The sequence below is a fragment of the Saccostrea cucullata genome, unplaced genomic scaffold, assembly GCF_032062105.1.
Source record: "Saccostrea cucullata isolate Sc308-1 unplaced genomic scaffold, CSIRO_AGI_Scuc_v1 ctg1194, whole genome shotgun sequence".
NCBI lineage: Eukaryota > Metazoa > Mollusca > Bivalvia > Ostreida > Ostreidae > Saccostrea > Saccostrea cuccullata.
In genome coordinates this window covers 310486-336198 of record NW_026928585.1, presented here as the reverse complement: position 1 = coordinate 336198, position 25713 = coordinate 310486, and the positions used below count along the sequence as shown (strand labels likewise).

The window sequence follows — 25713 nt, the reverse complement described above, 5'->3', positions numbered from 1 at the left end:
CGTGTAATCATACGTCATTCTCTGTTGGAATTATTTCGATTAACAAAAGAAAAAAATATAAATACTCTCTTAATCAATAACTTGGCACTTGAATTTATCCACGTTTTCACATTTGATTTAAAAGAGGTGATATAAGGGGTTCTTTCTTGGATGCTTTACTAAATTATATTTATAGAGGCTAACTAACAAAGAAATTGTATAATATATGTGATGGATTCAACTTTTCCGTCGTCAACATCCCTAATTAATATCAGTATTAATATTAATATATCCCGCTTTCACCGGCACATGCAATCAAATTAAAATTAGATCTTTGATCCGCTCCAGTTTGATCGCTACACAAAGTGAAACTGGAGCGGATCAAAGATCAAATTTTAATAGGATTGCTACACATGATAATTATCTCTGTTAACTTATTCGCTGCGTAAGACCATGTTCAAAATTCATTCAATATTAAAACTTCGATACGCTACTCATTAAAAAAGATAATGTAATTTGGATATCAACGGTCAGGAACATTTTGTTAATTCTATGCTTATCATATTGACCTGATTTAAGTACATATTCCGATCACTCTGTAGTATTTTGGCTGAATTGTTTCCCATCAAGTGTTAGACCTTTGTTTTATAAATATTTATGTAGGTAATTGTCCACCTAATTTACCAATGCATAGAGCTTACTGCCTTTATTAACTGTCAACAGGGTATGCTTATTTCTTTATGGTAACCAAATCCCTTCTCGGGAATTTCCAGGAGTCCTTACTTTTGCTGCATTTCCAAATTTACGTGTATATTGTTTGTATGAAATATTTTGAGATCGATCTCTGTTTAATTCCTTTTCATTAGCGATTAGTCCCGTGGGGATCCGGGTTAGAATAGGTCCTCAGTACCCCCTTGCTTGTCGTAAAAGGCGACTAAATGGGGCGGTCCATCGGATGAGACCGTATAAACCGAGGCCCCGTGTCACAGCAGGTGTGGCGCGATAAAGATCCCTCCCTGCTCAAAGGCCGTAAGTGCTGTGCAAAGGCCTAAATTTGCAGCCCTTCACCGGCAATGGTGACGTCTCCATATCAGTGAAATATTCTGGAAAGGGACGTTAAACAGTATAAAATCAATCAATCAATCATTAGCGATTAAAAAGCTTTTATAGTGATCTGAGTTATAGAAAATATGTATAAACTAATTCCTATGGTGGCATATTTCTGCCATCTACATAATCTTTTGTCAACATAGCATATCATGTCGAGTCAAGATAACTATCTTGTCAATGATGAATACTTTAAGTTTTGTTGTCAACCACTGACTTTTATCTTGTATAATAAGGATAAGTTTTTTTATTTTTGCAATGGATATCTCGACAAAATAAAAGAGATAAATTATCTTGTAATGCGACTAAAAGTTATTTCATCGAGTCAAGATAGCTTGCAACATTTGATAGCTTATCTTGACTGGAGAAGATGTAAACGGTGTTTATCGACAAAGCAGAGAGTTGTCATCATTTAACGAGATAGTTATCTTGACTTGACATGATAATGTAATGTTGACCAGAATAAGAAGACAGAGGTGCTTATTTCCTCCCCCCTTTATTGAAGGTTGCACAATTTACGCCCCCCCCCCCCCCCCCCCCCCCCCGAAAAAAAAAATGGATAAAAAAGTATACATCTATCTATGAATAAAATCATTCACATTTATCATTTAGAAAAATAAATCCAATTAATATACATATATGAATGAAAATTATTCCAAATAGCCGCCCAGAGTTAAATTATATGTAGGTGCAGTATTATTACATAATTAAGTAAGGAAGAAAAATTGATGCATATAAGGACAGATGGTCCAAACCATTGTTTCTGAAGAGGAAAATTAAATTATGTAACAGTTTTGGAAAATTGAACAACTCTTTCAATTTTTTTCCTAAACTTGGAGAATGAAATACCATCCACATTTCACTCAAAGCTCACAACTTTTGAACATGGTATTATTGTTGAATCGATGTTTATTTACTCTCTTTTTCCTTCAAAAAATTTTCTGAAGGAACACGACGTGAATTGATAATACAGTTATTCAATTACCTATTGTATTTTCTTCCATAGAAAATGACAATTGGAAAATATTTTTGTTGCTTCAAAAAAATTACAATTAGGACAAATCACACTCAGTAAAGGTTTACAGATGGGAATAAATTTTAGAAAATAAAAGGTTGGTGTTTAATTTTTTTTAATCTGAAATCTGAAAAACAACATAGGCCGATTTTTACCGTTCTACGTTTCCTTATTTTTTTTAATTTGCAAAAGCAAATACAAAATGAAGAGCTTTGAATCTTATTTCATGGACTATTAAGTTTATCTGAAATTACACTTATGTACTCTACAATAGTAACAGTACGTGTAACCGACTCAGACAAGTTGATTTACCCCGAATTCAAGTGCTGCGAGCGCTATTATCTGATTTATTTAAGCTGTTATCTTGAACTTATAGAGGGAGTTGTACATGTACCTCCTACACAAGTGAATTACTACTTGTATAATGAGGAATCATGATCAATGCTGGTTCTGACAAGTATACAGAGACGACTTATTCAGAAGGCTCTAACAACCAGAAACTAGTCCGCGTCGGAACTATCCTTGACATGGTTAATTATTCATAGATTAATTAAGAACACATGATTAATTAGAACAGTTCCTGTTGACTGTTAGTACGCACCCATTCTTCACCGTCGCTCCAATTGGAAGGTACTTTCGAAACAAGTTTCAGTGCACTCCACTAGGCGTAACTTTATGAATCCTATTTAAAGCTTTGAAGAATTCAATTGAAGAAATGTCCTGTATTATTCTAAAATGCTTACGTTCTTTTCATTAAGTTATGTTTTACTAATAACAAGCCGTTTTTATATAAGAAAACATACAAGAATATTGTTTGCATAATTGTTTCATTTGAATTGATGAAAGGCTTTAAAAAATAAAGTTAAATGCATTCATAGATCTCAAAAACTTTGTTATCATGCCCGTCTTATTGCAAACACTTTACTTTCATTTTAAAAATGAATTTTTGAAATAGGTGTTTTTAGGCATAAAAATGTTACATTGTTCTTACATTCTATAAAAGTAACATACGCGACCCTAAATTAACATTTTAGTCCAATTCTTACTCTATATTTGAGTTATTACGTATTGTAATTGAGAATTTTAACTAGACTTAGTTATCTTCCATAATCCCTAGTATGGGTCAATAACAGTAATGCGATTCTTTTAAATTTTATATATTCTAATTCTGATCGATATTGCTTTTAGTATGTATTTAGTATTCGAAGTATAAATTTCTGTTTCGTTTGTTGATATTTTGAAGCCTGTTATATATATATTATTACTGCATACGTTACACTTATTTCTTTCATGATAGCCAAAATAATAAGAATATTGAATACAGACTGATAATAAAAATAATAAGTCAACCGATTTCATGACAGCGCTTAATATTACTTTAGGAACGATTTAAGAGTCTTCCACCTTTATCAATGAGTCTTTAAAACTGATTTCAAAGGACAGAATTCTATATTGCGTCCTTAAAAAAGAGCTGTAATTGAGAGCAGCTTACACTGAGTTTCAAATTATCGACCAAAATACGCTCTTCTTTTCAGGTAAAAAAAAAATTCCATTGCAATTTGAAATGCCATTTACAAGGATTTAAATAGGTGAAAATAATATAAGATTGAAAGTACTATAATATTTACTATGTTACAAAGCTTCAAACTGTGTGAAGTTCAGATGTTCAACAATTTAAGTAAAAACAAACGGTTTGTCATTATTAAGAGATGATTCCTCAACGTATTTCAATATAAATTATCATTTGTTTTTGAATATTAACTAATTTCTATATAAAATTTGACACTTCTGTTTTACATAAAACATGAATTGAGCAAGCAGACATATCATGTGCATTATTTTTTCTTGTTAAATGCGAGTTTTAAACTTAACTAAAAAGCTTACCAAAACTGATGAAAAGTACATTTGTAAATGTTTACGGTTTTTTTTAAAACTATATTTAAAATATGTTAAAGTATCAAAAATGAAATTAAGATACATCAGTTTTATTTGTTAAATAAGTGATTGTCATACAGGTTCATGAGACCTTTGTCGCAATTTTCTATGAATTGTTCTCAAAGATATAGGATATTTACTCCACTGTTATAATGAACAATTATGTTCTTGATATAAGTTCGCATCCGGTAAAAAATACTTGAAGTGTTTTGAAAATCGACAATGTTTGGTGTAAACTTGTAAGATACCAGTCCTATAGGGTATAGACCACCATTTTCTTTTTTTTTTCTATCTTCATTAATTTTTTTGTTTCTCTTAATAAAAAGGACAAGTAGCAGATTTATTAAAATTGAGTTCTATAATATTTCATAATTTTTTTCTTCATTAAAAAGACAGTCGGAGTTAGCTCTCTTGCAATGATCTTCAACATTTTCATAAGGAGAAGAATGATAAATCGATGTCTTGTTTATCGAATAGAAAAAAAAATTGTTTAGAGGGAGGGGTATATGATATCAATTAAAAGCACCTAGCAGTAAGCAGTTGGCTATCGTATATGCAATTACTTACCCCTAAGTTTTGATGTTCGACTTCAATGTATTACTCAAGGTTACTAATTTGTCACGGAAACTTGTTGCCAATGTTAATATATGACTTAAAAAAATAATTATAACGATGTGTTATTAGATTATAATTCAATGCTAGCTATCAGGTAATTGTTGAATTTAGAGAAAAATATATATGAAAAAAATTATTTTAAGAGATGTTGCAATTCTATAGAAATATATGCATATGTTCAACAAATAATTGATTATTGGAAGTACATGTATCAAAAGACTGTGACTGCAGCTTGAATAATTAAACGAAAAATATCTTTAAAAAACTAAGATATGTTGCATTTCGTTCAACAAATACTTGATTATTGGAAATATCAAAAGACTGTGACTGCTGCATAAATAATGAAACGTTAACATACGAATTATTGCAATAAATTTGTTCTTCGTCAAAATGAAAACAATTGACTACTAAACTTGCTCTTAAATGACATACTCGCTAAGAGATCAATTCAATAGGTAACTTTTACTTTCTACCTTGGTTTACCAATTTAAACTCCCAATCCATATTTTGTGTGTGGACTTTCCATATCAAAATCAAAGGGCCAAGCAGATTATCCTGTATAGAAATACTACTGGACATTTTCACAAAAGATTAATAATACAAAATAATTTATAATTTTACAATTTTTTAAAAAATCTAATAGATAGATTGAACTTTGAAAGAATCTTGATATGGCATGTAGGCATTATTGCATTTGATCTAAGCTTCGTTATGAACTAATCATAGCAATAATTATTGTCTAATTATTACGGATGGCAATTCCTAATCGGTTAATCAATTAATCGGTCGAACGATACTAATCAGTTAGAAAATCCGTAATCGGTTAGTCGGAAAAAAATGTAAAAATATATGTTTATTTGAACATATTTTTTTAAAATTCACTTTTTAGAAAAGAAACCACTGCTTAAAGTTCATTAAGGTTTTTACTTATTTTGTTCTTAAATAATTTCGAGGTATTTATAGCTCTCCTGATCGAGATCACGGGGTAATTGGTTACTTTGTAAAGTGTTAATTGCTGTTTTTAAAATATCATATTGTTAAACCCGACTGCCCTGCATGTGATTTTTTAATGATAGTAAAAACATAACTATTTTGCACTTTAAATTAGTATGTCTATATTTTGCCAATATCTATAAACTTATTTTATATTAGGAAAAAGCAGTGTAATGACATTGTTATGATTACAGTGACAATGCAGAATTAACTTTAAAAAATCCAAATAATTGATTATTCACAGGTTCATTTTTTCTTTGGAATTAGGTTCCATCCACAATGAACTGGTATCAGCATCGAAAAGCAGCTTTCCTATTAATAATTGGATTCTTATGCGTGGTCTTCATGAAGAATAGTTCCTTCTTTTGGGACAGAGATTTGGAACGTGATTTAAAATTTATACGAAACTTAATTGTAGGAAGAAATGCTTCATCAATTGGAAGCACTTTACAACAAACCAAACCGACTCCCAAGTCCGAAACAAGTGCACTTTTTACAAAAATCTGGAAGCATTTGCTGAAGCCTCATACATACAGTCCCTTTCCAGAACCAGTAGACAAACATTACTCCCAAGCTAGTCAAGATATAGCTGTGTATAACATATTTCCAAAGAAAAAAGGATTTTTCATCGAAATGGGAGCTTACGATGGTAAAGTCCATTCCAACACCCTGTGGTTGGAGAGAAAACACAATTGGACAGGATTGCTGATAGAAGGAAACCCAGTATCATGTCCGAACATAGACCGTGTAAAACGCAACTCCTGGCGTCTGTGCGCATGCGTTGCACATGAAAATGAAACAAGGTTTATAGAAGGGGATGAACTAGGAGGTTCTGAAAAGGACATGGCGGACATTCACATCATTCAGTTGAAAGGGTACAAAAGGACCAAAGTACCTTGTTTTCAGTTAATTAACATATTACAATTGATCGGTGTTTTCCACATTAATTACTTTACGTTAGATGTTGAAGACGGCGAAATGGCGGTGCTAATCAGCATGAGAGGGCAGTTAATTTCTAGACAAATAATCGTTGATGCATGGACCATTGAATATCAAGCTTGGGCAGTACCAAGATTTGATTGGGCTAAAGGAAAAGAAAATTTGGCAAATTATCGTGCCTTTTTCAAAGATATAGGAGGATATGTCGAACACTCACAATTGGCTTACGAGACACGTAGGCTAGAAGTTACTCACTATCTTGATGTTGTATTTGTTTATATAGAGACATGGTGTAAAGGTCAAGGTTCACTTCCAGACGGCAAAACAAAATGTTCATCATTGTCACATTAAAGCATATCATGCGCATTACAATACTGCCAGTATTTTTCTTCTCTTCCGGAAAGAAAAAAACACAAGACTTTTTCTATAAAATTTTGTAAAATTTCTCTGAGTCTGACATGTATAGGATCCTCTTGTATAACTGTCGATCACCTAAAGAATAAGATGACTATCATCTATTGCAATACAATCATCAATCTTCGGCTGACTCCATACAAACCTCGGACGTGATCGTTGGAGAAATATTATAAATCGTCAAAGCGATGCATTTCTCTACCGGAACTGCCTTTAAACTTTTTTCATAATGTTGCTCTGTATAAAGGACGGCACAGACGTTTCCTCTCTTGGATTTATTTGCATTTTGGTTGCTTAAAATCTATTAACCAAGGATGAAACATAGTGTTGGGCATGCCACAAAGTAACTCAAATTGAAAATTTGGATCACACAGTTGTATTAGGGAAATGGCTGAACACCGTCTGAGGTTGGTGTGTGAGTCACAAGCCGACGTAGAAGATTCAATTCCTTGTGATAAACATTAAGACCAGACATGATAGTGCAAAGGCATCGAAGTAGATAAACTTACAAGTTTTTAAAGAACTTTTACTTCTGACACAATTTTCTATCCACATAACACTTTGGAATATAATGTAATTATATCATTATAATGTCAATGGATGTATTTGATTTTATTGAAGAATAATTTCAATGGATGTATTTAATTTCATTGAAATATAGTTTCAATGGATCAATTTGATTTTTGTGAAATAAAATTATGTCTTGCCCAGTCTTCATTTTATTTAAGAGTTTTACATTTAACATTCCCCTTTAAACAGTGGAAAACCTACTCGTCATGAAGCATTCAAAAGATTAAGTAAAAAACAAACATGCTACTTGTTACAAATTCAGTCGTCAAAACAAACCACCCCTTACTAGGAACTGGATAAGATATACGGAACATATGTTAAAACTGGATCTTTCATTGCAACCAACTGTTCTTCAGTGGTGTTATAATGACCATGTAAACAAATACAGTCTATCATTAAGTCGAATGCTGACTGACTTTTTCAGTCTAATTGCTAGGTCATTGTTAACACAATGCATAGTATACGGATTTTTAAGGTGTGAGTGGTCATGAAAGAAAGGAGCATAGAGGTAAGGGTGTCCAGTCGGTAGGGGATGCTTGCTCCTCCATGGCATTTGATCCCACTTCTAATTTCCAATAATTCGTGATTGCGCTAATCTAATCTGATCTTTATTGTTTCAATTTTCTTTTTTTTTTTGCTTGGTTACTGTTTGTTATTTTTATATCTAATTGAATTCAAAACTAACAACAACCATACTTAGATGGTATTGATTAACCTAGTAAGTATTCATAGATTACAGTACGCATAATGTATCTTCTAAAGCACAAATTCTATATTTTAATCTAAAATATTAGCCAGCAAATCACAAAACAAAATTCCTCATATCAGATAATTGCTGTGTAATATCAATATCCAGGCTAGAAAGAATAATGATCTGAGTTAATCAATTAACAATTTGGATCGTGGGTTCAATTTACAGTGGTAATCAATGATTCTTCTCACTCATAGAAGTTGATCCTTTTTCCTTTTCAAAGACAATATTTTGGGTAATATTTCAGATTGATGTATTAAATTTCAAATATGACATTTAAAGAGAATTTATAAAAGAAAAAAAAACCCAGCTGAGTATCTAAACCCAGCGTAAAATAATATCAAAATGTTCATCAATACTCATCATCATCATTTTCACGATCATCATCAACTTCATCATCGTCTCGTAACCGTATTGTTTGGAATATTAACTTCTTACATTATTAAATTTATATTCAATTCATGTTTAAATCGCTCGCTACGTGACAAGTCTGTGTGATTCACACACCAATAACTCAAACAAAACTGAAAAACATTCCTTAAATAATATTAAAAATCTCGTAAATTTTGGCAAATTTTTTAATGCAGCAATAATGTTAAAAAAATAAAACTGATGTATAGAATTATTCCCATGTATGTGTTCTTTACGTTCACTCTCTCTGTATGTTTTTTTTTTTCATTTTGTCATTATCATGTTTGTTGTATAACTCTGATGGGCCAGTTGGCTTAAAGAAATAAAGAAACTAAAACTGAAACTGAATCATAGTAAATGTAATCATTATTAGACTGATATCATGAGACGAATTATACATACTGGGATTTCTTGAAATCTTGTGTTAATTGTAATACCAATTTCATGAAAGAAAACAAAATCAGAATAAAAATAATATAAATTCTGGATTTGAATTCATATCAACTATATAATAACAGTACTCAGTAATAGTGCTTAGTACAATTTTGTCATTTATAATTTAACTAAACATGAATTATAGCAGCTATAATAAATTCATCATAAAAATTAATATGGATGACAAATATAATGTTTCATATTAACATGTTAATAGCAATGCCACCAGTATAGGTGGCGCTGCGCGCACAATTTTGTAAATACAAGGAATTTCTACCCCGATGCATATCATGTTATATTACGCATCTTGACACCTTCCCTGCCTTCTCCGATGTTTTGATTGGTGGATATTCTGAAAGTTATGACCTTGAACTAAGTGTATAACAACATTTTACCGGGAAAATCTCATGAGGCATTGTCAACTACCTTTCTCAGCTTTAACGATCCATTACGCGAAAAAGGGGGTGATATATTTCATAAGTTTATTGTATAAACTACAGATATCAAATGATTTCATTCAAGTATGTCTACGTAATATACTTTAAAACATTCGATAATCTCATGTACCCTTAACCGGAAGTTGGGTGAGAGGAAATTCGTTTGTAAATCTTTGTGTCAAAATTAGACTCTTTAATAAAGTTTAAAGTCTCAAACAATGTGTAGAAAGTATTGCAGTGTATATTTTGCTGTATTACACATATTTCATCAAATTTTTAATATTATCTGTGAGAAAAATCACGACTGTCAGAGCTAGGAAAGACCGTCAGAATACAATAAACACTATGCAAATAATAAGGCTATCTATGAAAATAATCTTTTTGAAAACTTTAAAAGTAAGTTGATCATCCAAAAATTCTCAAACATAATTCCTAGATACGAGTGATGTGAGTATGTGCACATTGTCATAAGTATGTATTCGTTTATGTATGTATGTATTTATAAAAAATAAATAATGTACAAGAATTTTTATACCAAAAATTATGAAATGCTTTAAAAGATGACACTTAGTGACTTACTAGCTGAAAGGATATTTTTTCTGTAAGTTTTCATAAAAAAAAATCTGTTCAGGATTTTTTGAAACCATTGGTTTTTTGAAACATAGCGGATACAGTTTTCTTAATGTTTGTTCTTTCTGAGTGGTTGTATTTGATAATTTTGTTTCAATGTTCAGCGTAGATTCATTTAAATAACAACACCATTTTTTTTAAGAAATAACTTGGAATAGCTCAGTAATCTCATTTGATGTATGAATAGGGATTGTTAGCCATAAGCTAGTTTTTAACTTGGAGAAAAAGCTTAATATAATTTCAAATTTTCGTATGTTGATTTTCAACGTTGTTTCAGCTTTGGAGTTCTGGGATGTTGTTTTTGGCTAATAAACATTTGTTTCTGTTCCTTGTTATTCAAATATTAAGTAAGTGTAACATAAATAGCTTTAAAAATATTCTCCATTTTATTACCTTTCAATTGAGAAGGGAAAAAACCCCTATAAATCAACTCATACACATAATGTAATTAATACAACTCATTGGACTTATCTATGTCATGCTCATAAGACATATGTAAAATTTAAATAAGATTTCATGGACATAAAGGCACATTCTATACATTGATCATGAAATATAACACAAAACTTATTATTACTGTGAAATAGTAGCTGAAATTTTAAATATGATTTTAAGCTAAAATTTGGTTTCTTTTTGTTTTACACTTTATTGAAATTGTCGTATTTATCATGGTACTGACTGTCCCATAATTGATGAGTATGTAATTTTTATATTTTTGTTTTTGTTTTAATTATTAGTAGAGACATATATCTATCACCTAGAAGTCATAAAATGTAGAAATATGAATTTTTTTGTAGTCAACTTGAGTGGGGTTGCGTTTTGCTGGTTTTTGTATTTTATCTGTTTTTCATATCTCACAGGGGTGCCGTTCTAAAACGTCTGTCATTTCGTTAGAAATTGTTGTATCAAGTTAATTTTTTTTCTGTTTTAACTTTTGAATAGGCTATAAAAAGCACTCCCAAAAAATGAAAAATTTTCATTTTAAAATTTTTGTTTGGCATTGCTAATGTTAACACAAAAATAAATATGAATATTTTGTCTTATTTTCGGCAATTAGGGCCACTGAGCAAGGAGGGGTCTTTTCCGTGCCAGCACCTACTGCGACAAGAGACCTCGATTTATACGGTCTCATTCAAAAGACCTGTCTCCACGTCCCACAGTGGGATTTAAATCCGCGACGAAAGAATCAACTCGCTATTCTAATGCAGACCTTCTAACCAATGCGCCATAAGGGCGTTTTGACAGGCAGACTGTAATAATCAGATAGGTATGATGATATACAGATGTTTTTGAAAGAGGTTCGAACAGTTTTTTAGCTACATTTAGGTGCATCATTTCTTTTCAACGCCGAAATACTAGTAATTACCTCGGTAACTTTGATACAGTAATTCATTTTGTAAATCCTTTTTTTTAATACCAGTGTGATTTATAATTATAGGAAGCTTATACAGTAATGTAAATAAATCATCATGTGATAAAATGGGCAAACATGTTTGTTTTATTTAACATTTTAAAGATTCTTTTTATTTAGACAAATTAGGCAAAATGAATTTAAAAAATACGAACTACGAAACATGCTGGCAAGAATATGTTAATACTATCACATTTATAACCTTTTATTTGCTGTAAGATCAGTTGGTATCAAGAATTAATAAGTGCGCAAACATGTAGAATTGAGGCAAAGCACATGATTATTATCAAGAAATACCTTTTATTTAACAACATATTGCCTGATTATGTAAGACATTATGAAAAATGAATAAAATAATAGGTTGTCCGCGAACATTTCGTACAATCCTCTTAAAGATATAATGTTCATTGAAAAACACTAATTGTGTTTTTAAACTGAATCGCATATCGAACTATGCCGAATCACAAAGTGTATGCAATAATATTTATGATTTATTGATATGTCTAAAGTCCCTCTCGAGAATTTTTGATTTATGGAGACGCTCCGACTTGCAGACTTAGAGCTGCAAATTTAGTCCTACATTCATTGCTCTGGGTTATTGAACAGAGAGGGATTTTTCATGTCAACAGCTAATGCAATACGGAATGTTGGCCTTATACGGTCTTATCCGAACTCATTAGGGTCTCAATTTCGGAGCATAATTTGATAACGTATGCAAAATACTATGTAAGCTACATGAACAACAAACCTAAAAGCTGGAAGATCTTCTGTCAATACTGACAACAAACTTTTAAACACATGAAAAATATCTTTACTAACTATGAGGAAAGTTGTTAAATATATCAAATATATAACCACAAAAATATTCACATCTCTGTGCTACTTCACGGGTATCAAAGGCAATACGTAATAAGTTATCATAAACGCGCATTTGCACCAGCTTATTGCCTTGTTGAATTCTTGACATATACAATTAGTTGGTTCTTGGTGGCAATATAATAATCGGGAAAGCCTGACGGCACAACCTTCTTTCTTCTACAGAATTTCATAGAATCTGGCTGCTTGAAGTACATTGAAAATATTAAATGAAATTTGTATTTAAAAAAAAAAAGTCAAAGAAAAAAATTCTAAAAATTCGGATAAAATAATCTAAAATCAATTTTGTTATCCATTGAGGGAATGTGGAGTCATTTCTTTAAAAAAAAAGCTTTCTTACTAAATGAAATACTGCATGAAAAAACTCTGATCATTTCTCCTGGCTCATTCTACTAGAGGCTGGGACCATTAAGGATTATAACCGAAATAAAAGTGTTTTCGTGTCAAGTCTGTTGTGTATTTATCAAACAATCTAATTTCTCCAAAACCGCATTTGAGGTTGCAGTATCCAAAGGTGAATATGGCACCATGTTATTACATTTAATATTACCATAAAACGAAGAACATGCAAAAAAAAAGAAAGAAAGAAATTCACAAAAACATTGAATTTTGTCCTGAAATATTTTTAAATCAAACGCAAGGTTATATATTTTCCAACAATGTACTAGACATCATACAATTGCATGTATAACATGTTACATATTTCTAATATTAAAAGTCTTTATTCTGCCATACAGTGATTTGTTTAGAAATTACCCGAAATTGGTTAGAAGTATAATAGTCAACAGAAAGATGAAATTCTTGAAGAAAAGAAATATGGCAAACTTAAGACCACATATCATGAGGCGCCATTGTATATAAAACTTTGTATTGTCAAGTCCTATATTTAACTATCAAGAATGCAATGTGTAGAGGGAATGCCCCCTGTAATTTAACATAAACTGACGTTAGCACCATTGTTCATTAAAAGTTGTACCGTTCTTCCATGTCCATTCTGACGAGCTATATGAAGAGGACTGGTTCCATTCTTATTACACGAATTTATGTCGGCACCGTTGTTCAACAACAGTTGTACCGTGCTATCATGTCCTTTATGACAAGCTACATAAAGAGGACTGACTCCATTCTTCTTACATAAATTTATGTCAGCACCGTTATTCAGTAACAGTGGTACCGTGCTATCATGCCCATTTTGACTAGCTATATTAAGAGGACTTGCACCTTTTTTGTTACATAAATTAATATCGGCACCATTGTTCAGTAGCATCTGCACCGTGCTATCATGTCCATTTTGACAAGCTATATAAAGAGGACTCTTTCCATTCTTATTACACGAATTTATGTCGGCACCGTTGTTCAACAACAGTTGTACCGTGCTATCATGTCCTTTATAACAAGCAAAATAAATAGGACTGACTCCATTCTTCGCACATAAATTTATGTCAGCACCATTGTTCAGTAAGAGTTGCGCTATGCTATCATGTCTTTTAAGACAAGCTATCCAAAAGGGATTTCTTCCTTTCTTGTTACATAAACTGATGTCTGCACTATTGTTCAGTAACAATTGTACTGTTCTTTCATGCCCTGCATAACAAGCTGTATAAAGGGGACTGTTTCCATTCTTCTCACATAAATTGATGTCAGCACCTTTGTTCAGTAAGAGTTGCACCGTGCTATAATGTCCATTTTGACAAGCTATATAAAGAGGACTGACTCCATCATTATTACATATATTTATGTTGGCATCATTTTTCATTAAGCAAATAATGGTTGCATTACGTCTTTCTCCCTCACTTGTGTCCGTTTTTATTCCAGTTTCCTTCAAGTGTTTTTCGTCATTCATAGCAGCTAATAGTAATGCATTCCAGTTGTTACTGATGAACTTGCTTACGTCTGCACCGAGTCGTACTAATTCCCCAATAATTAAATAATTATGGAATATTGAAGCAACATGAATTGGTAGCAATACGCCCCATGATTCAATCATTACTGCTCGTTTATATTCATCGCAGAGATAATTCATTAAGTGTAAACTGCCATTTGCACAAAGAGCAGGGAATATAGGGAATTCCATCAACTTCATTTCAGGGATAACTTTTAAGAAAAATGAAGAAATCTCATTATGACAAAATACGATTAGTCCGACCAGAGGACATATTTCATCTTGCATATAAAGGAAATCAAGTCTTGAGTAAACAACACTTTCAAATGATTCTTTCAATTCCGATGTGTCTTTCTCACATTTAATTTTTACAAGAAGCTTTTCGAATGAGTCCACCTTTTCTTGAAAAGATTTGATAACACTCTTTTCCCTTAAACATGGATTGAGAAGAACATCTACAAGGTGTTCTGTTTGCATGTCAATGATAAACCTGTCCACAAGATCACCAATATACTCTTTAGGAAGGTAAACAGTGAAGGGATCGCGGTCTTCCTCTTCTGTATCGTCTTCTATCTTCATCCGACGTCTCAGAAAACCACTATCTGCGTATTGTATTGTCTTTTGTGGACAATCAACACCAAACACCAGAGTCGTTATCTCCATTATAAAGTCGTGAAGGAATTGGAAAACATTTCCGACACGTTTGACATAAGAACCTCTCAGTTCTTGTAGAGTACTATGAATGACTGAAATATGTGTGTTTTTTTGTAGCTCACACATTCCTAAAATGTTTTTAAATTTCATATCATTTTTATCAATACTTTCGATTTTCAACTTGTTTTTAAAAGCTACTAACAAGATAAGTGAGCAAAATCTTTTCTTGTCTGTTTTCTTCCAAACTTCAATTTCCTTTTTAATAAATCTGAACGGATGTTTAAAGAAATCAACCCCCTTTTCTTTGTCGTTTGGCTCCCTTGAAAAAAGCTTACAAAGCAATGGGAAGTAAGCTTCTGTTTTGATTATTTCAGAAACAAATTCTTCGGATAAATCCAGACTCTGTGAATACTGATTAAAAATCGCTTTTTTCTCTTTAACAGTCAGTCCATTTGTTTTGTTGTCAATTTCTACTGCAGTGGATTCGTCCAGTAATATACCCTTGATTCTCTTGTCATAAAATACGCATCTTCTACATGATATCAATAGTTTATTTTTCTTCAAGCAAATATCTAGTGTTTTCTCTAAACTTTTCCATGAATGATATAAAATTTCATCTACAGATTCCTTACCCAAAGGATCATTGAAAACAAATAATATACGATCTGAGACTTCGGATGAACAGATCTGTTTTATCTCTTTCACCGTATCCACCGGTCTGACTTTCCATCCCTGCTCTTTCAGAATGTGTGCAATATGATGAATTATTGCAGATTTTCCGGAACCAGAATTTCCAACAACCGTGATTAGGTTATGACTTTTAAGCGTTTCCTCAACCACTTCACTTGCTCTTGTAGGAATGAAGGCGATGTCTTCTTCTCTCCAGTTGTCAAGAATTGCTTTTACCAGTGGGTTTTCTGTAACAGATATGTACTTTTTAAATAAAAAAAGTGTAATAATGAGTATATTCTGCTTTCGCCACATTTGTTTAATTTAAAAAAGAAATTTCAGGAAACATTTTCGAAATGCTGATAATTAGAAATGTATTTATCAAATTTACGTTCACATGAAATATTAATCTCCGCCATGTATCGTACATAATAAATATTTTTAATAACACTATCAATTTTGATTCATCTTTATTGATAATATTATTTAATCACCTTTGTTTTCGGATTTTGTTTTCAATTCGAGTAAGTCCTCTTCTAAAGAAGATAACTTCTCCATTACACATTGATTATTCTTATAATCGTCTTTAAGTTTTTCTATGACTGTTGATTTGTATTCCTCTTCTAAGGCCTGACTTTGGATATTACTCAGTCCAGATATGTAGTCCTTCTTTGTGTACGTTTGCAGTCTTTGGCAGATTTCAGCTATGAGAGACCACGTGTCATCAAATTCTGTCTGTGTGATAGAAGCCGAGCTGATGTGTCCAGACATGTTGTTTCTTATCATCCTGATCCTCTCAATATCGTCGCCGATCGTTGTTTCTCCGACTGAAGGCAGTGTGTTTCCACCCCAACCCTTCGTTGGAAGTGGAATCGTTGAACATATATTTCTTATCAGTGTATATAACAATGTTATATCAAATTCTTTATAACCATCTATTCTGGCGCCCAAGAGGCGAAGTTCTTGCTCGGGACGTATTTTCTTATAAATCGATGATGACTTCACTTTGTTGTAGACAAGACCAGGAGGTACCTCCATTTCTAGGACATCTCTACAGGCCTGGGTCAGTTCTTCGTTAATTGCCATTCCTAGTTTCGCAAACCTGGAACGATCACCAGGGTCTGGTCCAGAAGCCATTTTTTGGTATTTTACAGTTTACCCTGAAATGAAAATTCAATACTTTATCGATTATATTGGTAATTAATGTCCAATAATTTAATTTTTGGTTGAAACGTGTCATTTGATCGGATAAAAAATTAATCTAAATAATTGTAAAAACACCACTTTCCATATCTACCGATTTCAGGAAAATCCAAGATGTTGTTAATTAGATAGAACATAACAATACAATCAACTAAAATACATGCATGTCACCAACATTTTTTTCCAGTGGAATCAGAAGTTAAGGAATGGGTTTTTTTTTATAAACATAAGGCTTTTTTGCATTTTAAAAATAAAACATAGATGCAATTTTGATACGTTGCACTTGTCAATCTAAAATTTATATAAATTGGTGTTTTTTCTCGGACAGAAATTATTGACGATAAATATTCAGACAAACAGTCCTATGCAACATAATAATCCGTTTATGGAAAGATTCTAATCTGTTCCTCATTAGTTCATCATCCCTTCAATATTTCTTCACTCATATTGAAACGCCACAACTTGCCAGTGGAAGGCTGAAAATTTAGACCTGTATTCAACACCTATGACCTATGAGTCATAAGGGGTTTCGACTTTTACAGTCTCATTCGAAGGACTGGTCTCCAAGTCCCGCAATGGGATTTGAACCTATAAGGTTCAACTTCTTTACCTACTTTAGGATTCTAGAGCAAATGCTTTAACCACTGCGCCACAGGCATTACCTCATATTTGATCCGTCCCAGATTCTGGATAAATGCAATTGAATGTAAGAAGACAATAACACTGGATTCCAAGTTACATATTTTGATGAGTTTATAGGGTAATTACTACAGAGAAATTGTAAAATTACACATTTTTGCAAAAACATTGTAATAAATATTTGAACAACAATTGATAGAATTACAATGCTAGATATGACACAAATATATCTTCTGTTCATTTTTAGGGACATTTTGTACAGCAATTAAAAAAACCTTACAAATACTTTGTGAATGCTACATAGAAACTTGTTAAGCTTACATATGCCACCTTCAATTATTAACTCTGATACATATTTATTTTACTGAATACAAATTAAAGATGGACAAGAAATATAATAACATAATTATGTTTATCGGCCCACCTATTTTTTGTGGAGTAAACCATCTTGACCGTACGAAGAGCATTGAATTTATAGTTGTAATAAAACAAGATTTGAAAACAATTCAAATGCTACACCCAAAAAGTAAGAAAATTTGTTTGCAAATGATAACTAGGATTGCTTGGAAATGTGAAAGGAGACCTGATGTCGAAAAGGGTAGGGCTTGAATAGGCGTAAATAGCGCAAGTGCTACACATATTGTATCCCTTTATAACGGAGGGTTCATTAAGCAGTCAAAAATCCATCTTAGTTAATTATCATCTCATTAAGCCTGGTAATTACGTATTTTAAAAGTGGGCTCACAATTATGATACACTGCAAAAATAATGTGTATTAACTATGACTCTGTATGAGAGTGGTCAAGGCTGGATTTGTGGGTAGGGTGCTTTCCTCCAACCCCCCAACCCCCGTTTGTGACGGCGTACATATTACATGTACACGTGTATTAGTCTCTCTGCACGTTTAGTTGATTTAACTTAACAAAACATGTACTCGTGGACATGATTCCCACCCCTGATATCCACTGGAAAGTGATGTGTACTAATTTTCTTTTCTTAAAAAAAAATGGGGGGTTGCCATTTATCTGTAAACAAAAGCATTTTTCTTCATTTCTCCAAGTTCTCCTGCTAAGCTTCGCGTCTCGTTTGATCTGATGATCCGCGCCTGTCAACTCGACGTGATATGACCCTTCGGATCAAGTTAATGCTATAATAATATAAATTTATCCCATGTTTACCCCTGTATCCCGCGGATATAGCTCATGTGATATCGTTTTCTTATTCCACAGTTAAGTTAAGTGATGACGTTACAATGGTTCTTGCGTGAGCATGATGAAGTAAAAAAAAAGTCCAATATAAAACAGTATAAAACAATGGTTGTATACCGGTAGTATTAAACATAGGATAAAAAGAATCTCCCATGATTTTAGTTTGATCAGATTTTATCAAACTCGTTGTGGGTTTTCATCCCCTCGTCAAGGTTCGGGAATAAAAATCACACAACTTGTTTAATAAAAATCGTATCCAAATACAAGTCGTGGGAGATCCTTTATGTATAGCTTTAAATGCATTTTATGATAATGGAAAATTCTACAATGGCGGTTTATTATCGATTTTTTTTAACTTGTCTAAAATTGTTCCAGGTATTATGGTAAATTCAAGATTATCAATATCACTAATTATCTATATAACCTATTAGAATACTTACAGATTCTAGGAGTGTAATTCATGTGAAAACATCCAATACATGGTTGCAAAGATTTAGCATGTTTTGTTCATATTGTCAATAACTGTAGCAGGAAATAATCGGATCAGACGTCTTTCTTTTTTTTGGGGGTGGGTGAGGAAGTTTTTTTTTTTCTATAAGGAAAAAAACCTCTGAACTAAATTATGATCTTTTATACATGTTTTAAAGCATAAGGTGCACAAGCATAGTGTACTGAATAATATTCAGTTTGTTTAAATATAAATTCTTCCTTGAAAAAAAGTTAAATGGTATAATATTTAAATGAATCTGTATATCATCCTTTTACAGTACTTATAAATGTCATGCCAAATGTTAACGCATATAATTTTACAAGAAAACGGCTAGTGTTAAGCAGATATTTATATTACAATAGAGAAATACCGATATATAACGAGCAAAAGTAACCAGAAAGGGGAATCAGTCATTGTAGTTTATTTTATTCAAAGTTTAATTATTGATTTCTTCAATTTTATGAGGATTTCGATAGATAAAATCCCAACAAGATACCCCAAAGACACTTGTCGTTATCGCTACCGTGACGCTACAATATATTTCAATGAACATTTAAACGAGCAAAGGATCTCAAAAAAGGGAAATGGAAGGAAAAATGAAAAAAAAATATAGATTGAGATAGATTGAATACCATCTTTTATGAATGGTTTATTTAAAACAATATGAGCTGTGTTTCGAAAATTTTATTTTGCTGGTAAAATGTGCTATTATGATTAATTTGTATGTAATTTAAACCCTTATGACCAATGAGCCCAAAATAAAGTTTAAAAATGTTTCAGAAGAAATATTTATGTACTACCGAGCATACAGTTTTATATAAGAAATCATTATTGTACAGGACGACAATAATTCAATTTTGCCTTAATCAAAGCTAATAAAAATTTTCCATCGCAAATATGAACAACAGAAGTTTATAATGATTTATTTTCTTGTCGTTTAATTAGTTAATCACAAATTTGCAATAAAAATCTCCGATGTCAAACATACAGCTCATATTGCTTTAATACCATTCTTTGTTTCCAACATTTTTTTTACATATAGCTTTGCGCAATATATTGTGGACATCCTCTAAGTCTGTAAGACTGAATGAAATAGCCTAAAAAAGCTGTTTCCATTCCCGTAAATTTCCTTCTCAACCTTATGTTCTGTGATGTTAGTTCTGTAACAATGGACTTCAACAGCATTTGTTTCTGCAAATGAAGGAAATGTTTCACTCTTGACAGATGTGTTTTTTAATCAGAGGGATATAACAACGTGCGTATAATTTAATTGTTCATGAACAACAAAGATCACATCATCATTCCTATCGCATTATTTTTCACCAATAGCTCTGAACTTTTAATTTTACTTGTTTAAGCTTTCTTCTCAAGCAAATTAATGACATTTGCAATAAAATTCAATTTTGCAGGTTACGCAACTCAAATTACATTTAACACCCTCTGAATGTCCCATTGAAAGAGCAAGACTTTGAAGATACACATACACTAAATTTAGCCTTTAGATTTTGAGATAAAATCCTTTTAAACTTTCTGGTCACACATAACATTCAATCAATCGATCAAGGGAATCAAAAGCAAAAAAGGCACTATCTGTAGATCCTATAAGCATAGTATTTCCATTAAAGCATACAAAACAGCCTTCGATGTCTGTGAGTGCAACCTGAAGTCATTTGTCTAGTGGTAATGCCTTAACCTCTGCATAGTTTAAGACAGTCATTTGTCATAATATCACTTTTAACTGACTCATAGCATGGAAATCGTATGATCGATTAAAGCATTCAGAGTTGTGGTATTTCCTCGACAAGCAAAAACCTATCACTGATTGACGAGATTGCAGATATGTATACAATTCATCACCTATTATCAAAACCCTATCCATATTCATTGTTGTCCAGCTCTAAGAATTACTAAGTTTGTGATAAGCTAAGCCTGCTAAATACATGTAATTAGCAACACATTGTGTCCCAGCACTCTTCAAATATAGGGTGAGCCTGATGAAATGAAGCCTGTACTGAGAAACATATATCTTAGACACCTCTCTTCCATTATTTCTGCCAAAGCTGATCATTTCCTTCGTCCGAGTTCTCTTCACCAGCATCCTCTGAATTGAACGTTTCTCATTGTTCTCATTCTATTTTAAGGATGTATTCTTCTGATACACGGAAAAAAACATGCATTAAACTTTCCACATGCTTATATTTTTCTGAAAGTGTAATATCAAAGGAATAATTTAAAGAAAAGAAAATTGTATGTTAGTGTTCATCTAAGAGAGATACAACCCCTCCAACATAGGCCAAAATAGAGCATGGGAAATTTCATTAAAGTAGCTATTAGACCATAAAAATACCTCATAAACTTATAAATACAATCAATTTAAACCTAATTTGGCTTAAATTTACTTGAAAGTATTGCAAAGTTAATTTTTTTAACAAAATATGAGCAAATAAACACCAATTAGATAACTTGTACCCAAAAATGTTGTACACCGGTGTCAAAATTAGGCAAATTTTTCCCCATAAAAATTGCTCAAAAAACCAGAGAAAAACATATTTCTACAATTAAACTTTTTGAGAAAATTGTTGCACAGTTTCTTTACGTATTTGGGTTTCTTTTCAAAGTATAAAAAGTAGGGGTTAGTGTACATATAAGAAAGTTTTGATATTTTTTATATCCCCACCCCCTATTTCTTTTTCAGCATTTTATGAAAATAAATTAAGGCATTTAGGCTTCAAATTATGCGTTTTATACACCAAATATTCAAAATTTGTGTAATAATTTCAGGTAATAATTGTAACTTTCTTTAGAAAAGCTTTTATGAACAAAAAGTAATTATTTAACACATAAAACTTCATAATTATAGCTGTTAGATGTCCTCTCTTTCTCTTGTCCTGTGAGTTCTGGATTGGGTTCTGGTTTGTGGTGTTGGATGGTGGCTTTCCTGGGATTAGTCAAATCCACTCCCACTTTCTCAATCTGATTTGCATGGTTTTCTCCATCTGATTTCGTGATTCTAAAAACCTGGTCTCTTCTAAAGTTCTTCATTTGTGATTCTTCTTACAACAAGACTTACCTGAAAAAAATTATTTTAGAAAAAATATATAATTACTGGTAATTTCATAGTTCAAAAAATGTTAAATCATTATTTTGTCTATCTGACTTTGTTTTTATGAACCCAAGCCTGTAATTTAGAATCAAATAATTTCTATTTTCTACATGTTCTATGATGTTTCAGAAATATTCTATTTTTTAACCCGAATAGGCCGCCATAGTTTCTTATCGAATGTAAACATCTAAAAATTAGAGATGTTATCTTATTATTTTTGTACGGTATGTCTATAAATTTGGGATAGATATTCTGCATTTACAATATCAAATGAAATTTATCATATGCTACGAGCTAAAGTTGCAATAAAAAGGATATTACGAATGATGTTGTCTGCACAAATCTGAAAACGTTCCGTACATGTATGTGACATGTTTATGCAATGTTTCAGTTTGCGATGTGACAGTATACCAGGCATTTTAAAACTTTTGTTTCTATAATTCATAAACATTGCTATGTTCAATAAGTTTGAAAGCACTGGAAACCTACATTTTCGCTTTTCCACTGCTACTGGAACGTCGTCAACACACGTTGGCGCTCTAGCCAAGTCTAGGCTGGGCTAGAGTGGGGCTCCGACATGGCCTAATTGCGATATCGGCGATTTTTAAAATGTTTTCAAATTTCTATCGACTCTTTTATCGAGAATACTTTTAACGGAGTGTCTTTCGGCATTCCTGTCGCTTTGAAAGGGGCGATCCCGTCTTCTTCCTCTCTCGATCATGTCGATTTCACTTCTTAGGCCTATGTCGTAAATATCCTAATTTTGCACACGTCTTGGTCATCAATACAACATAGAAAGATTTCTTATTTAAAAATAAATATAGTCAAATATGTAAATCATAAAAACTTAAAAAAATTGTTTATAAATTGTTATCCGTTTGAATTTTACGACATGTCTAAGTACGAAGACCCACTTGGGGTAAATTGATCAGAAGAATTCATCCTTAAATCTGTTTTTCTTTCTGATTCTATAATGTATTTATTCAAATTTCCTTTTGATTTTCGTTCAGTTTCCATTTTACATGTATTATTCGTGAAAAAATCTCTCATCTTTTGATATATTGTAGACGTACTTTTTTCCAAGGGGTCATAAGAAATACGCACGCTAACTCCCAATTCCCGCCTACATTTTGGAACCATTTAATTCAGTATAAATAGCAATTTGGCCATAAAATCTTTGTTTAATACAACAGTTCAATGGTAATTGAATAATTGTCTTAATACCAGCGCTAAACAGTAAATTATCCATAATTCCAGCTCTTGAAAAAAAGGGGGTAGACTATATTTACCACTAAAATCGGAGTTTCAAGCATCACCATATTTTGAAATTATCTTGGAAATGATTAAATGTTCCTTATATCTTTTCTAATGTTTTAGACAAATAAATAAAACATAAATATATCAATAAAATATAATGTTTCAGATGTAAATCGCTTTGAAATTGGTGGAAAATAAGCATTTTTATCGTTTTTTGTCAATAAACATATGTTCCCCCCGCGTCACACAGAAAGCTTTGGTATGAATTTGTGAAATAACATTCCAAATTACCTGTAAAAAGGAATTTTTGTGATATGGGGGGAGGGGGGGGGGGGAGATGTTTTAAAAATATTTTCCGTTTTCCGTTGATTTCTATAGTGAAAAACACAAGTTTTACCAAAATTTTAGAGTTCGTCACGTGATCGGTCAGCATGGACGTGTAACTGTCGGCTCTGTAAAGTTGGTCGATTTAAGGTGGATGTAGGTCAAAATTTTCTACAAATCTTGTCCAGGGATTGTATTTATGTGTGGTCTTTGTGATTATCTGTGAATATTGGTGTTATATTCAGAAAAATGTCTTCGAACGCTGGTAAAGCTAAAGCCAGTAAAGGTGGACGCGTAAACAACTCACGGAACAAAAGAACTGAAGAGAGTTCACCCGAGGAATCGGCAGAAAGATCAATAGCTGAGGAAAAGGAAAAGGAAAAGGAAAAAGTTGAGTCTATAGAAAATGGTCTTAAAAATGTACAGAAAACGTTGCAGGGTATTAGTAAAAAGTTACCGAAATATGAACATGTAGAGAGTGAATTAACAAGGATTACGTCATTGATCGAAGATCATGAAACTGGGCTAACAACTTCCTTGAAGTATGTCGCAGAACAATCTGAAAGCAACAGTGATGAACTATATTTTGTGAGGTCAGAGAATGCACACTTACGCAGAGAGCTTGACCTAATGCGTGCTATGATGATACATATGGACCGCAGAATGCAGAACATGGAGTCAGAAATTACAGACTTGAGATCGCGATCAATGCGTGACAATATTATGATTCATAATTTAGCATACGCATCGGATGAAAAGCTAGATCAACAGGTTCCTAATATGTTGAAGGAATATCTTGGGGTTGAGGTGAAGTTTGTCCGAATAGACAGAAATAGCGTAAGAGGAACGATTAATTCAAGGCCAGTATCCATCACTGGTAAATTGGTGGACGGCAGGAAAAAGGATGAACTTCTCCGCGCTCAAAAACAGAAAAAGGCAGAAAATGTGGAACTACCATTCTACATTACAGCCGAAGAGCCAGCATCAACTCTGGAGGAGCGTAAGCGTTTACACGAAATTTCAGACTCCTTCAGAAAACAAAATATAAAATGTAAAATTGAAAAGGGGCGTGTGGTTATGTCGAATGGACATCGATATGAGGACCCTATTCCAAAGCTGGAAATAGCAGATGCGCTTAAGATCGGTCCGGAGGAAACAGCGACTCTGGATAATGTGAACATCGTATACACAGAACCGACCAGGGTAAAGAATTCCGAGATTTTTGCCACGGGAAGAAAAATTCATGCGATAGAGGAGGTGAATGAGCTTCATAAAAAAGTGAGCATTGACCCTGTTTCGGCGGAGGCAGATCATCGCATCTTAGTTTATAGATTCATAGACAACTCAGGAAAGTTACAGGAAAGCTACTGGGATGGAGGTGAACATGGGGCAGGTCGCCGCCTGTTGAAGAACATGCAATCTAACGAAATAGTTAACGTCGGAATTGTGGTTACGAGATGGAATGGTCGTACCTTCCTTGGGCAGGAACGTTTTCGTATTATGGAAGAGCACGTCAGTGATATTGCAAATCAAGTGGATGTGGATTAGGTATACACTGTATATTAGTGCTCCATTATGTATAGGGCTTTAACCGAGCCACCAATTCGGAACTTTTAAATCCGTTTTTTTTCCGGAACTATACAGTATGATTGCATGGTTCTTTATTTAGTATCCTATCTTTACATCCAGTGACATAGTGAGGTAAACATTAACTGGGAAATATATGACAATGCTACAATTTTTTTTAAATATTTGACCTTTAATTT

General features: G+C 32.5%; 3 protein-coding genes across 3 annotated transcripts; 2 read left to right on the top strand and 1 right to left on the bottom strand.

The window, feature by feature from the left end:
- Nucleotides 1-5923: 5923 nt before the first annotated feature.
- Nucleotides 5924-6934, top strand: LOC134278074 (uncharacterized). The gene has a single exon (XM_062760391.1). It carries the CDS (start codon nt 5924-5926, stop codon nt 6932-6934), a length of 1011 nt encoding a protein of 336 aa, XP_062616375.1.
- A 5649-nt stretch (nt 6935-12583) lies between these two features.
- On the bottom strand, nt 12584-16860 carry LOC134278073 (uncharacterized). The gene is made up of 5 exons (XM_062760390.1): nt 16218-16860; nt 14298-15971; nt 13968-14213; nt 13594-13817; nt 12584-12703 (listed from the first exon to the last, which is right to left on the bottom strand). The coding sequence occupies exons 1-5, from the start codon at nt 16858-16860 to the stop codon at nt 12584-12586; spliced, it is 2907 nt and encodes a 968-aa protein (XP_062616374.1).
- A 7336-nt stretch (nt 16861-24196) lies between these two features.
- LOC134278072 (uncharacterized) lies at nt 24197-25495 on the top strand. Its single transcript, XM_062760389.1, has one exon. The coding sequence runs from the start codon at nt 24197-24199 to the stop codon at nt 25493-25495; it is 1299 nt and encodes a 432-aa protein (XP_062616373.1).
- Nucleotides 25496-25713: the final 218 nt, after the last annotated feature.

Bases quoted from the DNA above. Each gene is read 5' to 3' on its own strand.
- LOC134278073 (XM_062760390.1), bottom strand. From the start codon at position 16,860: ATGGCTTCTGGACCAGACCCTGGTGATCGTTCCAGGTTTGCGAAACTA. The intron at 15,972-16,217 runs GTGATTAAATAA...TATCTGTTACAG, and splicing joins AACAAAATCCGAAAACAAAG to AAAACCCACTGGTAAAAGCA. The intron at 12,704-13,593 runs GTACAACTGTTG...ATGTACTTCAAG, and splicing joins ATAAAGGACATGATAGCACG to CAGCCAGATTCTATGAAATT.
- LOC134278072 (XM_062760389.1), top strand. From the start codon at position 24,197: ATGTCTTCGAACGCTGGTAAAGCTAAAGCCAGTAAAGGTGGACGCGTA.
- LOC134278074 (XM_062760391.1), top strand. From the start codon at position 5,924: ATGAACTGGTATCAGCATCGAAAAGCAGCTTTCCTATTAATAATTGGA.